This window comes from Neolamprologus multifasciatus, chromosome 11, assembly GCF_963576455.1.
Source record: "Neolamprologus multifasciatus chromosome 11, fNeoMul1.2, whole genome shotgun sequence".
Lineage (NCBI taxonomy): Eukaryota > Metazoa > Chordata > Actinopteri > Cichliformes > Cichlidae > Neolamprologus > Neolamprologus multifasciatus.
In genome coordinates, this window is record NC_140449.1 from 11,382,251 (window position 1) to 11,396,294 (window position 14,044).

Below are 14,044 nucleotides of genomic sequence, written 5' to 3' on the forward strand. Positions count from 1 at the left end.
TTTCACTAGGTTCTAATTTTTAGTTTAGTATTAGTAACAACCTTGGTCTGTATGTATTGCAGGGAGTGTCAAGGTGAAGCCCACGAGCCCTGTGACTGTGAAACGTGGAAGATGTGGCTACAGAAAGTCAGTGAGATGAAGCCTGTGGAATGTGAGTGTTTGTTTTTGTTCTTGTTGTTGTTTTTTTAAATTGTGGATTTGTTATCTAAAACTGTACAGGAATCGGTAACAAACTTACAGTATGTGGTTTTGTATTGAGACCTAATGTGAAATGGCATTTTTATCTGTTGAACCACAGTAGAGCTGGGCGATAGAACGATAACGATATGTGTTGCGAAATAACTTTTTCTCGATAGAAAAATGAAGCTATTGCGATAGACCTCATCTCTCTCTCTCTCTCCTTCTCTTATAAAAAAAACGAATAGCCAATACAAATTAAGTAGCGCAGAGCCGAACCAATCACAGCCGCAGCGTCACGTCACATAACTTGTTACGTACAGCTCAAGTGCCAAGCCGCACATGTGTATTTGTTTGGGAAGCAGCCAGCCGCCGTGCCGGCCGGTAATGGAGGAAGTGAGTGTGCCGACTAGAGAAAAATCAACCGAGAGTGTGACCGAAGGTTACCGAAGAGAAAACAGATGATGGTTCCAATGCCGGAGAGATTGTCGAAAGGAAAGGCCAGAGAAGTTCCGTAGTGTGGAGGTATTTCGGCTATTTGAAGTCTGACAAAAAACAGAGTAACGCGCATTGAAATTGTGCCGAAAGCTCAATCTCTGACTGAAAGCGCTAATTCGTCATCGAAAACAACCAAGGGAATCCCTGTGAAGCAGCAACAGTCAATTGAGTCGGCTTTCTCCAGCGTCTTACCTTATGACAAAAAAGCTAAGAGACATAGCAACATAACGAATGCCATAGCTTACTGTCTTGCTAAAGACATGCTACCAATAAACACGGTCAAAAATGAAGGATTCAAGCAGCTAATTAAGGTAATGGATCCTCGTTACCAACTCCCTGGACATAAACATTTCTCTCAGACAGGGCTTCCAAAGCAATATTATATAAATTAGTCAATTTTGTCTCTTCTTCTGTAAAATAAACTAAGATTTATTTTTAGAATTAATATTTTGTTTCTAAGTGGAACTGACAATTTAGTAGTCTGTTTTGTTTGTTCTATTACAAACTACCTTTTGTGTAGTTTGTAATATTTGCCTTTATTTTGCCTAAACTGAAGATATCATTTTAAGTACATCTGCCCTGTTGAACTTATTATGGGAAATAAATATTTAAATCAAAACAAGTTGCTGATTATTTCACATTTTACTTGTGAGCAACAGCACATTTAAATCTTTCATATATATATTTTTGGCTTATATCGTGATATATATCGTTATCGCCTGAAATGAAAAAAACATATTGTGATATGAAAAAATCTTATATCGCCCAGCTCTAAACCACAGAGTAGAATTGTGTTGTTACCGGGAGGTTACGGATCATAAAGAAGTTTATTAGCCAGTGTCTTTATTTGCCCAGATTTTTCAGGGTGCACAAAAGTGACTGATTTGGAGTTAAATTGCCTGGAACTCAACCACAGTAATTACAAACCGTTTAGCATTAGGCTAATTAAAATCCACCACGTCGATGATAAATTATTAATTAAGACGAGCAACCCGCTCACTAAAAGTTTGTGGTGTTTAGAAACATTAATTGGACTCTGGGCAATCTAATAGATGATTTAAGATACCCCAGCTGCTCTTGAGTGCCACTTGGTTGATGTGACATTCGGAAGATAAAGCAATTATTTGGTTTCGGAACTATCTTCCACTTCAATTTCCCCCAGATTCTGTTTTATCTTGGCATTTCAGCAGCACATCAAAGGTGCTTTGATAATAGCCAGTTATTCTCTTTGTGTGTGTGTGTAGGTGGGTGCATGAGCATCTTGGGAGATGTTAGCAAAATATATTAGCAATATACATTAATCAGGCAGGACGATTTCCCACTCAGTGCATTGGTCTGTTTTGATGCTCTGGTAATAGCCATTCTGTCTCATTATGCCTTTATTTGTTCTGTTTACCTCCCCCTCCTCCATGTTGAAGTGGCTGGTGTGAGCGAAGCTTATGAGGATGCAGCCAACTGCTTATGGTTGCTCAGTAACTCCAAACCCTGCGCCAACTGTAAGTCTCCTATACAGAAAAACGAGGGCTGCAATCACATGCAGTGCGCCAAGGTAGGCAGTCAGGCCTCTCATATTTTTCTTACCTAGACAGTAATCAGGTGATCAGTTTATCTTGTTGTTCTAGAAAGATATGTGAATCAGTCGTTTTCTGTTGGAGAAAACAAACCTAAGAAGTTTAAATGAGCGACATGTGTGCAATGAACACCGTATACTTCTGTTTATGTTTTAAATGGACTTCAGAATCATCTTCTTTGACATACTGCACATAAAAATTAAAAGAAAAATAGTGCAAAATGCAGATTTTGGCAACTCATAGAAATAATTAGAATTAATTATGTGTAACTACCTTATTTATCAAATTTCAGTGAAGTTATCTAGAGCAAGTGTGGGTTTTGGAGGTCCATAAAGGGGTACAGCAAAGCTCCATTTAGCATTTTTTTCTTTTTAATCAGTTAATTATATTTTATGTAGCCACTAGTTATTCATTGGCATATTCTTTCATTTTTTTTTAACCAAGAAGCATTTACAAATTGACACAGTATTTTATCATACAGTGCAATGATATAATAACTCTGGGCTTTTATGTAAAGCACTGTTCTCAGTGCAAACAAACTGTCAGGTGGGAGATTAACTTTATTTGCACACAGTATGCGTATAAATGTCAAAATCTCATTTTCAGTTGTACAGATGGCTCTTTAAACATTAGAATGAGCCATTTTTACTCCTGATTCTCCAGAAGCCTTTCTCTTTCTTACACCACGCTCAAGACAAGTTGTAGTATTTATACACAATGGTATTACATGATCTGTCTAGCAGATGACTACAACTTTCTGAGTTCTGTCAGATCAGACTATTAGAATAGCTCTGTTTTATACTGTTCTGTTCTCACTTAACACCTTTTTAAAGGAAATGCAGTGTGCATAGCAAAGGGGCAACTAAGGTACCTGTTGATGTTGTGAAATGTATGTGTAATTACAGTATGAATGCATGCTGTCATGTTTACATGTTAGCAGATAGCTTCTGTATTGGTCCACCAGTGTGAATAATACAGGGTTAAATTGGGTGAAATTACCAAAAAGGTTTGTATGAAGGCCATCTATGGCCATAGCTATAGGAAGTAAAAGAGAATTATATTATGGATCTAAGCGATGGAAATCAGCTTCCTCCAAGGGTCATCTGGGCTTTCTTTTAAAGATAATTTGAAAAGCTTGGTCACTCGGGAAAAGATCAAAGTAGAGCTGCTACTTCTCCACATTAAAAGGAAGCCACTTGAGGTGGGCATCTAACTAGAATGCCTCCCGGACATCTCCTGAGGTGTTTCAGGCATGTGCAACTGGGAGGAAGCCCCACGGTAAAACCAGGGTCTGAAAGAGAGATTATGTCTCTCGGCTCAGCTGGCTTGGGAATGTCTTGGTATCCTACCAGATGAGCTGGAGGTATCTGGGGAGATGGAAGTCTGGGCATCTCTGCTTAGACTGCTATCCCTGTGACCTGGACCTGGATAAGTGGAAGAGGATGGATGGATGGTCAAGGGAGAGAGTGAGACCAGCAATAGTCATGTTGCTTGACTTTGTCTCTGTTACTACCACTGTTGCTGTAGGGGAGGCAGTGCAGTCATACAGCAAAGATCTTTTTGTCTCTCTGACACCCCTGTCACTGTTTGCACTGGTTAAATAGGCTGACTAGAGATGGACATTAGTTTTGGGTGAATGGAGTGGCTTTCACAAGCTGAGAGGCCACAGAGGGCTCAGCCTCTTGACCGGTTATTACCTGGTAAGAAACGGCTTTACCCCTGTTGCCTGGAAACACGGGACTCAGTGTTGCTAAGGAACCTTTGTCTTTTCGCTGCCATTTCATTCTCTCTGGTGTGGCTTCACGCTTTTTTCTTGTCTCAAGATTCTCTTTCACATGTCTTTTTGTGTCTCTCCATCCACCCATTCATGTCCCCTCACTCTCCTTGATTTTGTATTGATTTTTCTGATGTGTCATATAAGCAGAGAGTTTCCAGGACAACTGAGGCCTCAGCCTTAAGGTTTTGTGATACTCCAGCTAACCTGTCACCAACAGAAGTGCTTGTAGCATGGAGAAATCACTTATACCCAAATAGGCTCCAGATTGCAGAGGCTGTAGTGTTTTGCTGTGTTTTGTTGTTCTTTCTCCATCGGGACCTGCTGCTCTCAAATGCAGTCTGAGTGCCTTCTAGTGGCAGCAGGCTACAAGGATTCACGATTCTGTTCAAACACCTGCTACTTGTACACTGTAGAAAAAGAAATGGATGAGAAGACGAAAGAGATCAAATGGATACAGGTGATTACATTAGTTTAGTGAGTCTTAGAAGTCCTTGACCCTTAATTATAATTCAGTTATGATTTTTACAAAGGATGTGTTTTTGGAAAAAAAAGTGCCTTTCTGTCCTGGTAGATCTGTGCTTGATAACTCAAAGAGGTTACAGCACATCAACTGAGCTCTGATGTCGGGTCAGTCTGATATTCTCACCTTTGGATGGGGATATTAACGAAAACATGTCTGTAGATGGGGAGAGGTATCGTTTTGGCTGTCATTTCATATACCAGGATAATTGTTTTTCTCTGACAGCAATTATAAAAAAAATGTGTCTTTTTCATTTTGTCATTAAATGTAAATTACCCCAGTATAGCAGGAGTAGCATTAGTAATTGGCTTTCCATTTTTTGATGTGACAGCTGACCAGAGCTGTTCTCTCTCCCTGTAGTGTAAGTACGATTTCTGCTGGATCTGTCTGGAGGAATGGAAAAAGCATAGCTCATCTACAGGGGGCTACTATCGCTGCACTCGCTATGAGGTCATCCAGCAGGTGGAGGAGCAGTCAAAGGAGATGACTGAAGAGGTACATGCATACACTCTAGATGTTAACACGATATTATTACATTCTCGTGTGTTTTCATATTTTAAACGCTTTCGGCCCAGTTAACCGAACACTTTGTAAAATATGACTCAACAGTGGTATAATGTAACAACAGGGAGCAGAGCTGAGTGATGGCAGTTGTTACTGGGGGAGCCCTCTGTTATGATGATGTAGAGTGAATGTCCTAAAGGAGCGGGGCTGGGGTTGTTTCATATTGTATTTTATTCCTAAACGTCATGACTCTTTCAGCAACTTGTCATCGTACTCCTGCACCATTATCAGACTCACAACAAAAAAGCAGAAAACTTGGTGCATTATAAACTCATGTCTGTTTTAAGTTCATTCAAGCCATGCATACATTAACCAGAATGTGCTTCCACTTGTCCTAGTAGCCAGTAATATAGCCTTCAAGCTCCTCAGCTAAATTTAAAACGAGCAACTGTCTACAGAGCTGTAGTAAGCTTGCTTTCTGGTTCTGTTTTCTCAAACTCAGACATTGACCTAAGTGACATTACTTATAGCAATTTATCTGATTTTGTGCAAGTCCCTGTGGAACCACAGAAGAAATGATATAACTGTTTACTCATCTGCAGTAGTACTCTCCAAGGCCTGGAGAATGGCGATACATAAAATTGGTGGAATTTTCCAGGAAACGCATGATGGAATAGTTAATTATTTACAGATTTTCTATTTTGCTGCACAACCCAGTCTTACTGTAATACACCAAGTCTCTGTCTGTCTGCAAACTCCTACACGATCAGGAGTTGAGCAGCTGAAGTATATAACACACAGGTATATAGTAATGTAGGCCTTGACACCAGTTGGCAACTACCTGGCAACTGCTGGTTGCTAGAGAAAAATATTTCCTGCTTCTTGCCAATGGTTGCTCGAGGTTAATAGCAGTTACTGTGAAATCATTTGCTAAAACCACAGTCATGTACGTCAAGAGTCACTGACCTCCTGGCAACCAGTCGTTACTATTGAAAGATGTATATTCTCTGACTGGCTGGCAACTCGTTGGAAGGGTTTGCTTGCTGTTACTAAGTGAAACTGCTTGCAAAGAGGTAAACAATGTTGCACTTGTTTGCATTTGGTTGCCAGAGGGTCACTGACCAGTCTCTCGTGTACTCTCTAGTCACACATAAATAGTATCATTTGGTGGACTTACTTTTGCTCCTTAAAGTTAAAGTATTTAGGCTTTCTCTGTGAGAAGAAACACCATGCTCAGGAGTTTGACTGTGGCTGGTGTCTCATCACTGTTTTGCAGGCTGAGAAAAAACACAAGAGCTTTCAGGAGCTCGACCGCTTTATGCACTACTACACACGCTTCAAGAACCACGAGCACAGCTATCAGGTAAACAGACCAGACTTTGTCTTCCAGTGATGTTGCATTTGCAGCTGTTATGCAATGAATGCAGACAGTGAGAATTTGTGTAAAACTGGTGCATGACCCATAGTTTGGATACTCTCCAGTGCTCTAACTAACATACGGTATATTTGCATTCTGTTCATCACAAATAAATCTGTTGTTAATTTATTTGGTCTCACATGGCATTCTCTCTATTGCATGGTTTAGCAGGAACCTCAAGATAAGTTTTGTTATTGAGTAACATTTCTGTTTTTCTCCCATTAGCTAGAGCAGCGTCTGTTAAAAACAGCCAAAGAGAAGATGGAGCAGCTTAGTCGAGCACTAAGTGGAAGTGAGTATGCAGTCTGCCGTAACGGCGTCAACCTGTATTATACCAATCCTAATTCAGTTCTTTAATATTGAGCTTTTGGAAGTAGAGGAGAAGGGATAGAAAACTGAGGTGTTTTAATATTATTTTAACAACAGTGGGTATTGGTTTAAGCATTCAGTAGTGTGAGGTTACAAGAAAGATAACATTTTAACTTGACTTTTTCAAAACCATGTCAGTAAAGGGAGTTTCTGCCTGACTAGTTAGCTGAGTGATGCTGATGTACATCAGGTAAAACAGTAGATTCTGATTGCAGTGGAGTTAGCTCACATAGTGGTGGTGGCTGTCAGCTGGCAGAAATGGAAAAGGTTCCAAGTTGGTCTTCATGAGTTTGGCTTAACTGAAAGTTTGCACAGTTTATCCTACATAATACGACTGCTGACAGCTTTTAGTCTCCAATAATCAGTTTTGGCCATCACTATTGTGTTTTCTGATGCAGTTCAGAATCTGAGATGCAGATAAAAATTCTATTTCAGATATAAATTTGTCTTCTATTCAGCATGTCTGGATTGCTAATTTACACATTTAGTGAAAAGATTTATTCAAATGAGAAGAAAATGATTTTCCCTTAGGTTCCAATTTTTTTTTAAATCTCAGTAGCTGTTAAAAAGTGAATTATAAGTCACTATTCATCAAAGGCCAGCAGTATTCTTGGCCCAGACTTCTCATCATACTAGACACCTCAGTTATAACTTAAAAGTGCAGTCTCTTCATGTGCTTTAGTACAGTCAAGGAGTTCTTTCATATGCTTTGTTTCAGGATTTCTTGTCATGTAATACCAATCGGCTCAAAAGCAAAGTGAAGTAATTGAGGCAGAGTAATGAATGTCCCGTACAAACGCATATCCCATATTCATGTTTGTTATCTGACTCTCCCCCTTCTCTTTCCCAGGGGAAGGAGGCCCACCTGACACTACATTCATTGAAGATGCAGTCCTAGAACTACTAAAGACTCGCCGCATCCTCAAGTGCTCTTATCCTTATGGCTTCTTTCTGGAGCCCAAAAGCACAAAGAAAGAGATCTACGAGCTTATGCAGGTTTCAGGCTTACTTAGTGAGAGGAAAGACAAATGTTCACAGTGGTCTAGGCCATTAGATATGGGAGACTAAAGCTTTCTACTGCATGATTCTCACAATCTTCCCCAGTTATATCGGCACATCTCAGCTTTTAGTTAAACATCTAGTGCTGTATAATTTATGATCACCCATATAGATACAGGATGTACTTTCCTGCTAGTTTTTATAATGTGGCCTTTCAGATGCTGGAGAATAAATTGGCACGGCTCCCATAGGTCTTACAATTCCTTAAACACCTGTAAAAGTAATAGTTTTTTTTAAAAGTAGATACATAAACAGCTGCCCCACAAGTACATTTGTTAAATTGAAACTTCAAATCCTGCATGTGTACACTGTGATTGCTAAGTCACCTGTCTTTCTGCCCCCAGACGGACTTGGAGATGGTGACTGAGGACTTGGCTCAAAAGGTTAACAGGCCTTACCTGCGAACACCACGCCACAAGATCATCCGTGCGGCTTGTCTGGTACAACAGAAGAGGCAAGAGTTTTTGGCCTCAGTAGCCAGGGGAGTGGCCCCTAATGACTCACCTGAAGCCCCAAGGCGAAGGTAGCATACAGACCAGTACCTAACTTTGTTAAAATAACACATTTTAAAAAAAATTTATTTTGAGAGCTAATTCCTGTGTGATTTCAGCTATCACAAGTTTGCCATTAATTTCTGTCTTTTGCAGTTTTGCTGGTGGAACGTGGGACTGGGAGTATTTAGGCTTTGCATCACCTGAGGTAAAAGCTGATTGGTTGGACTGTAAACTTGAACAAAATGCATTTGTCTTTTTGTGTACTGAATGGTTTAGCCGATGATGGTTTTTCCTTGTCAGATGATTGGGTTATTTAAACAGATTAGAGGTACATAGTAAGAGTTGGTGATTCCCATTTGTTTTAGCAAAAATGAATTCACTTAAAGCTAACAAATGTAGCCAGATAATTGTATTGGTCCAGGTTTACTTGCAGCTGCCCTTTACACTCACACCCACATATCATAATTGGTGCCACTGTTTCTAAACAAAACCAGCTTCTGGCTTGTTCAGGTTGTTGCCGTGTGCTCTGAAGTGCTTTGAAACCACATTTGGACTCATTATTAAACTTACTGGTACAAATTAGGAAGAAAAAGACATGTTAATCTTAAAATGTAAATTTTTCTCAAAGTGACCTTGTGACCAAAGGCTCTCTTGGTCACAAATTATTTTTGGATAACAAAGGTTTGTTTGTTTTTTGTTTTCCCCCTGTCGTTACTGTTCTTGAATGTAATAGTGGAGCCACTCCCAGATTTCAGCATGCCATTGGAAGTTTAATTTTGTTAATGTGGAATTTTTAATATCATGAACTGTCAGTGTTATTGATGCCGTGATGTTTGCCCTATACAGTATAGTATAGTATAGCTATATCTGTAAAAAAATATATATATATATTATGCATAATATTAATTTAATCAGTGCCCTTTCAGCAAGTGCCTGTGATTTGTAATGCCACTTATTTCTGCTAATAGAGAGTACTTATTGTTTCAAGAAATTACTTTATTTATTGCAGAAATATAAATCATAATTAGATATAATTATGTTGTGTAATTAATTATACAGTGTCATATGACATCTTTTAATAAAGTCGGTATGTATATTTAAATCATTTTAACGTTTCTGGTGACCCAGAGATCGGCATGTTATTTAACACACTGGAGCAAGCCAGATGGTTCAGTGTTCCCTGTGCAACCGTCAGGAATGATTAAAAGCACAGTATGCTGGCGAACACCTAAGTAGGTTGCGCCTGATCATTACACATTAGTAACAGGTGTTTGTAGTTAACACTTAGAGTCATAAAAGTGTCGACCACATAATGGTTTGATTACTGACCTGTCTTCTTTTTCTGCCCAGCGTGATGTATGCACTTGGTAATGGTGCATATGTCAGTACATTGCAGATACTACTACAAGTCTGTTATTGATTTTTCTAGACTGTGGCAGTTCTTAAACATGCAGTTCTTTTTTCAGAAGAATTTGCTCAGCTTAAGAGCATCATCACTCTTTCGGCTTAGGCTCGTGTAGCTTCTATCTGAAAATTCAAATCTCACATCAAAATAAGCCTCTGGGGTTTCTGTGCAAATCCTATAACATTTCAAAGCTGGCAATGGCCAATAGACATTTTAAGGGGGGATGTTTTGAATTGTATCAGTAAATAAAGCACAAAATGAATTAAAGATGACTCAGTTACATTAAATATACCAGTAAGCCCTGTAAGTCACTTAGCGGCATGCAGTACAGTAGGACCCTCCGTAAATGGAATGTAAACACATTTATACATTTGCACTCCATTTACAACGACTAGTCAAAATATGTGTGCTAAAAAAGATCTGTTGTCAGGAAAGCACCACAGAAAATATTATTATTATTCAAATCAGCCAAGAAACTAAGCCAACAGATCTAAAACAGTAACTTGTCTTCTGACAAGATAACAAAACTACGTACAGCAGCTCTTGTTTTTTGCTTCTTCTAAAATGTGCCATTATTTTGTAGGAAGTCAGGTGCCATGTGCCATGAAACCTATCTTGTCTCTCATTGGTTGACATTCTTAACAAGCTGGAGATCCCTGCATGCATTGATTTTGCTAACTACTAATTATCTCTATCTTTAATGTGCATCGATACTGTGCAGTAACATTAATGATTATAATACATAGGCCAGCTGATGCAAGTATTTATGTTGCAAAAAAGATTAAATTTAGCTTGGAACACACTAATATAGACATACAGTAGATACTGATGGCAGATGCTGAACACCAAGCTTTTATTTGTTATTGTTTTTTGCCTGCTGGTTAAAAGCTTCTCTCTCAGTCACTGTCAGTAGTTGGTAACACCATAGTAACAAAGCCAGATGACACTGCCTCACACACTTACATATGTCTCCTCCATGCTTCTTATAAAATCTGCATCACTTCATAGTGGGTTATATTTAGCACGGTGGACACATGAAAGAGCTTTTGCTTTTGATGATATTTGCATGTTACTCAGTGACTTTGGCAGTTGAGATGATTGAATAAAGAGTGCAGAGGTACTGATATGTTGATTTGGTGTATGTAGCCTTTTTCATGTGAGCGGTCATGCATTTATCAGTACTTTAAGAGGGATAACAGCACTGGAGTTTTCATTCGTTTGGCACTTGACTACGGATGAGTGCCATCTCACAGTTTTAAATCTATGACTTCGACTTTACAGGAATTCGATTTCAAAAATGTTAGCTTGAGTTGATTTAGATAACAGACAAATTCACTGCTTTTCCCTTTGAAGAGCGACACACCAATGAGCCAAACTGTTAAGACCACCCATCTTTCTGTGCAGTCAAAGTAGCTGTCAACCAGAAAAGCATAGACTCCAAATGATCTCAAAATAAGACCTGTGTGCTGGGATAAACAGGAACTATTTTCCTTTGCTACGTTTTTTTCCCATGCTAATCTGACCAAAGTTTCAAGTAGTGAGGTAAGATGATGTGCAAATAATCCCTGTTAACCTTTGGTTAACAGGGATTATTTGCAGGGTGTAGAGGAGGCATCAGACTGCTCTACACCCTGCTTATCAGATATTTTCTCATGAGTATAGAGGCACACCCACATAATGTTCGTCTTGTGTTTGTAAGACATAGCTAATCAAGAAGGTCGGTTTAAAGAGAAGGTAAGTGGTTTCAGTTAGTGGATGAATCAGAGACCTGCATATAGTCTCCCCCAACCACACACACACACAAACACACAGAGTTATTAACTCAAACCTGCTAGAATCAGTTTCCTTGTACAAATCTCCTTCATTGCATTTTTTTTTAGTAATGATTGTTGTTATATTTTAAGGAGTACGCAGAGTTCCAGTACAGACGGCGGCATAGGCAGAGGCGGCGAGGCGACATGTCCAGTCTCCGTAGCAACACACCTGACCCTGACGACCTCAGCGACAGCACTTTAGGTACTTTACTTTATACAGGGTTTCTCCTGTGATGGCTATTTCACATCGTGATATTCAATTTTTCTCCCTTGTCACAGCTTGTTATTTGCATAGCTTAAGTTACCATGTGAATTTATCGTGTGATCCATCTGAATGTTGTGAATGCAAAATCTCTGGGTTCTAGTTGGTCTGATTTTTAGATTGCGTCCAAACACCTGAGACTATAACAACTATCTGGTGCACAGAAAGTGCGCAGGTTTAGACACCTCAAGGTTTGCAGTGTTTACAAAAGATTTTGATTGTTTGTGTATAAAAGATAAAATAAGTTTTCTTGTAAAGTTTAGAAAGTTCCCTTGAGTTGTATTTCTTTCATTAAAGCAGGGTTCGATGGCCCTCAGGTAGATTTGATCGACTGTTCAGCTAAATTAACTTAAATTGGTCATCTCTTATAATCACAGCTGCTTCAGGCTCTCAGCAAAAAAAATGCTTAGAGAATAATAGATCAGAATAATAGATCAAAACTGCATCTTAATTAAAATAGAACGTCAAAATTCTATTCTATATTCTTGGGAAAAAATGAGACCTTCTCTGTTTCTAATCATGGATACATTTTTCTAATAGTGCAGTGTGACTGTGAAACACTTAGTGAAAAGAATATTTTTATATTCATTAAAAGTGTGATTAATTAAGATCGAGCCTACATTTGTTATCAGTCCAATTGGAATACATCCTGAAATGGCTGCAGCATGGAAAAAACAAAAACCCAACAGATGGATGGAATGGGTCAAAAGTGCAATTTGTAATGGCTGGTACGAAGCATTTAAGGTGGAATGATCTTTTGAGTAGAAAACTATTTAAAGATAGATATAGGGAAGTACTGTGTACATGTGATAGGAAGTTTTATAGAAGTCAGTTATAGAAATGAGAGTTATTCTAATCTGAAACTGTTCTGGTAGGACATTAATGAACTGAGAACTAGATACTGCAGAAAAGACCTATTGAAGTTCATCTTAGTGATGGTGTGGTTTGAAAGTATAGAATGAGATGAAATGAGAGCTTGATTTTCTTTATTTGTTCTCAGGAAATCACATTGTGATTAACTTTGGTTTTTGTTTCTTTTTTGTTTCTTTTATTAGTGATGCATGTAATTCAAAGGATGAGTTGAATAGAAGCATGACTCATGATGTTTGTTTCCCGTGTTTGAATTGTGATGTTACAAAGAGGTGAAAAACGCTGTAGACAAGTTACTGTTAAATTACTAGGCTGTGGAAGAAATGCCAAAGAAAGTATTAAAGTCTCTGTTACTATAAGCACACATTTCTGTTGCTTTATAATTTGTTTTAAAGTCACAGTCTTATTAACTTTGAATGAATCCATCAGAATTGCATAAGAGCAGGTGCAGGTTTGCGAAGCCCCACCATCTTGAATACAGTGGCTGATGTTTTCGTTATCTCTTTCTCGTCCTTCACTACTGCTTTCTCTCCCCTGTCATTTCCACCTTATCATCATCCTCCTTACCTCAAGCCTTATTTTCTTGCACTCAAGTTAAGGCTCTAGCTCTGTGTGGATTAAGAATGTCTTACTTTAAAGAACTGTCTGTTTAAACAGACAATTAAATTGTAACATTTCAAAGCTCTTCGGTGAATTCAGGCCTTACAATCTGTTCCAGATCTGTTTATTTTTTATTTTTTTAAACAAGCACACGTGCACTGCAATGATTCAGTTACATTATTTGTTTAGAAATATTGATTTTTACTAATTAGTTTTTCCAAAATAGAGCTTCTGGAAAAATGACACTTGCTTGAATTCAGTAAGCATTTCTTATCTTTTGTTTTTCTCCATCATCGTGGTACTTTTATCTAGGCTGTATGGGCTGAAAACAATAGATAAAACTGGAGGGTAGCTAATAGGTTCTGTTTTGTGAGGAAAGAGGAATTGCTCAAAGATACAGATACAGTTAGTGCAGTTCCTGGGGTTGTGACGGGTTGCTGGTCCTTCATCAGTGTCTTGACTAAACTCAAGATGATGTTACTAAATTGAAATCTTAGCAGTAGATTAAACTGAGTAAATTGATTTATCCTGCATTGATTTAGTTCAATAACCAGGTTTGACTTTTTCTTTGTTCCTTTTTTTCCTATAAAGACACACAGGATGCTGGAAGTGGACGCAGACAAGGTCCTATGATGGTGAGTAAACATTTATCTCGAGCTCAAACAGTAATGTAGTTGAAATTATTCCTGAAGGCATTTTTGTCTTAG

General features: G+C 38.5%; 1 protein-coding gene across 4 annotated transcripts in view; it reads left to right on the plus strand.

Annotated features, from left to right (window-relative positions):
- Positions 1–14,044, plus strand: part of ankib1b (ankyrin repeat and IBR domain containing 1b) — a 37,672-nt gene that overhangs the window by 20,073 nt on the left and 3,555 nt on the right. For all 4 annotated transcript variants that reach the window (XM_085176336.1, XM_085176337.1, XM_085176335.1 and 1 more), the window contains exons 10-19: positions 63–151; positions 2,094–2,224; positions 4,904–5,038; positions 6,324–6,410; positions 6,690–6,756; positions 7,684–7,829; positions 8,237–8,415; positions 8,540–8,591; positions 11,696–11,807; positions 13,929–13,972. In XM_085176336.1, coding sequence (XP_085032462.1) covers positions 63–151; positions 2,094–2,224; positions 4,904–5,038; positions 6,324–6,410; positions 6,690–6,756; positions 7,684–7,829; positions 8,237–8,415; positions 8,540–8,591; positions 11,696–11,807; positions 13,929–13,972 — 1,042 coding nt within the window. The remainder of the gene's footprint in view (positions 1–62; positions 152–2,093; positions 2,225–4,903; positions 5,039–6,323; positions 6,411–6,689; positions 6,757–7,683; positions 7,830–8,236; positions 8,416–8,539; positions 8,592–11,695; positions 11,808–13,928; positions 13,973–14,044) is intronic.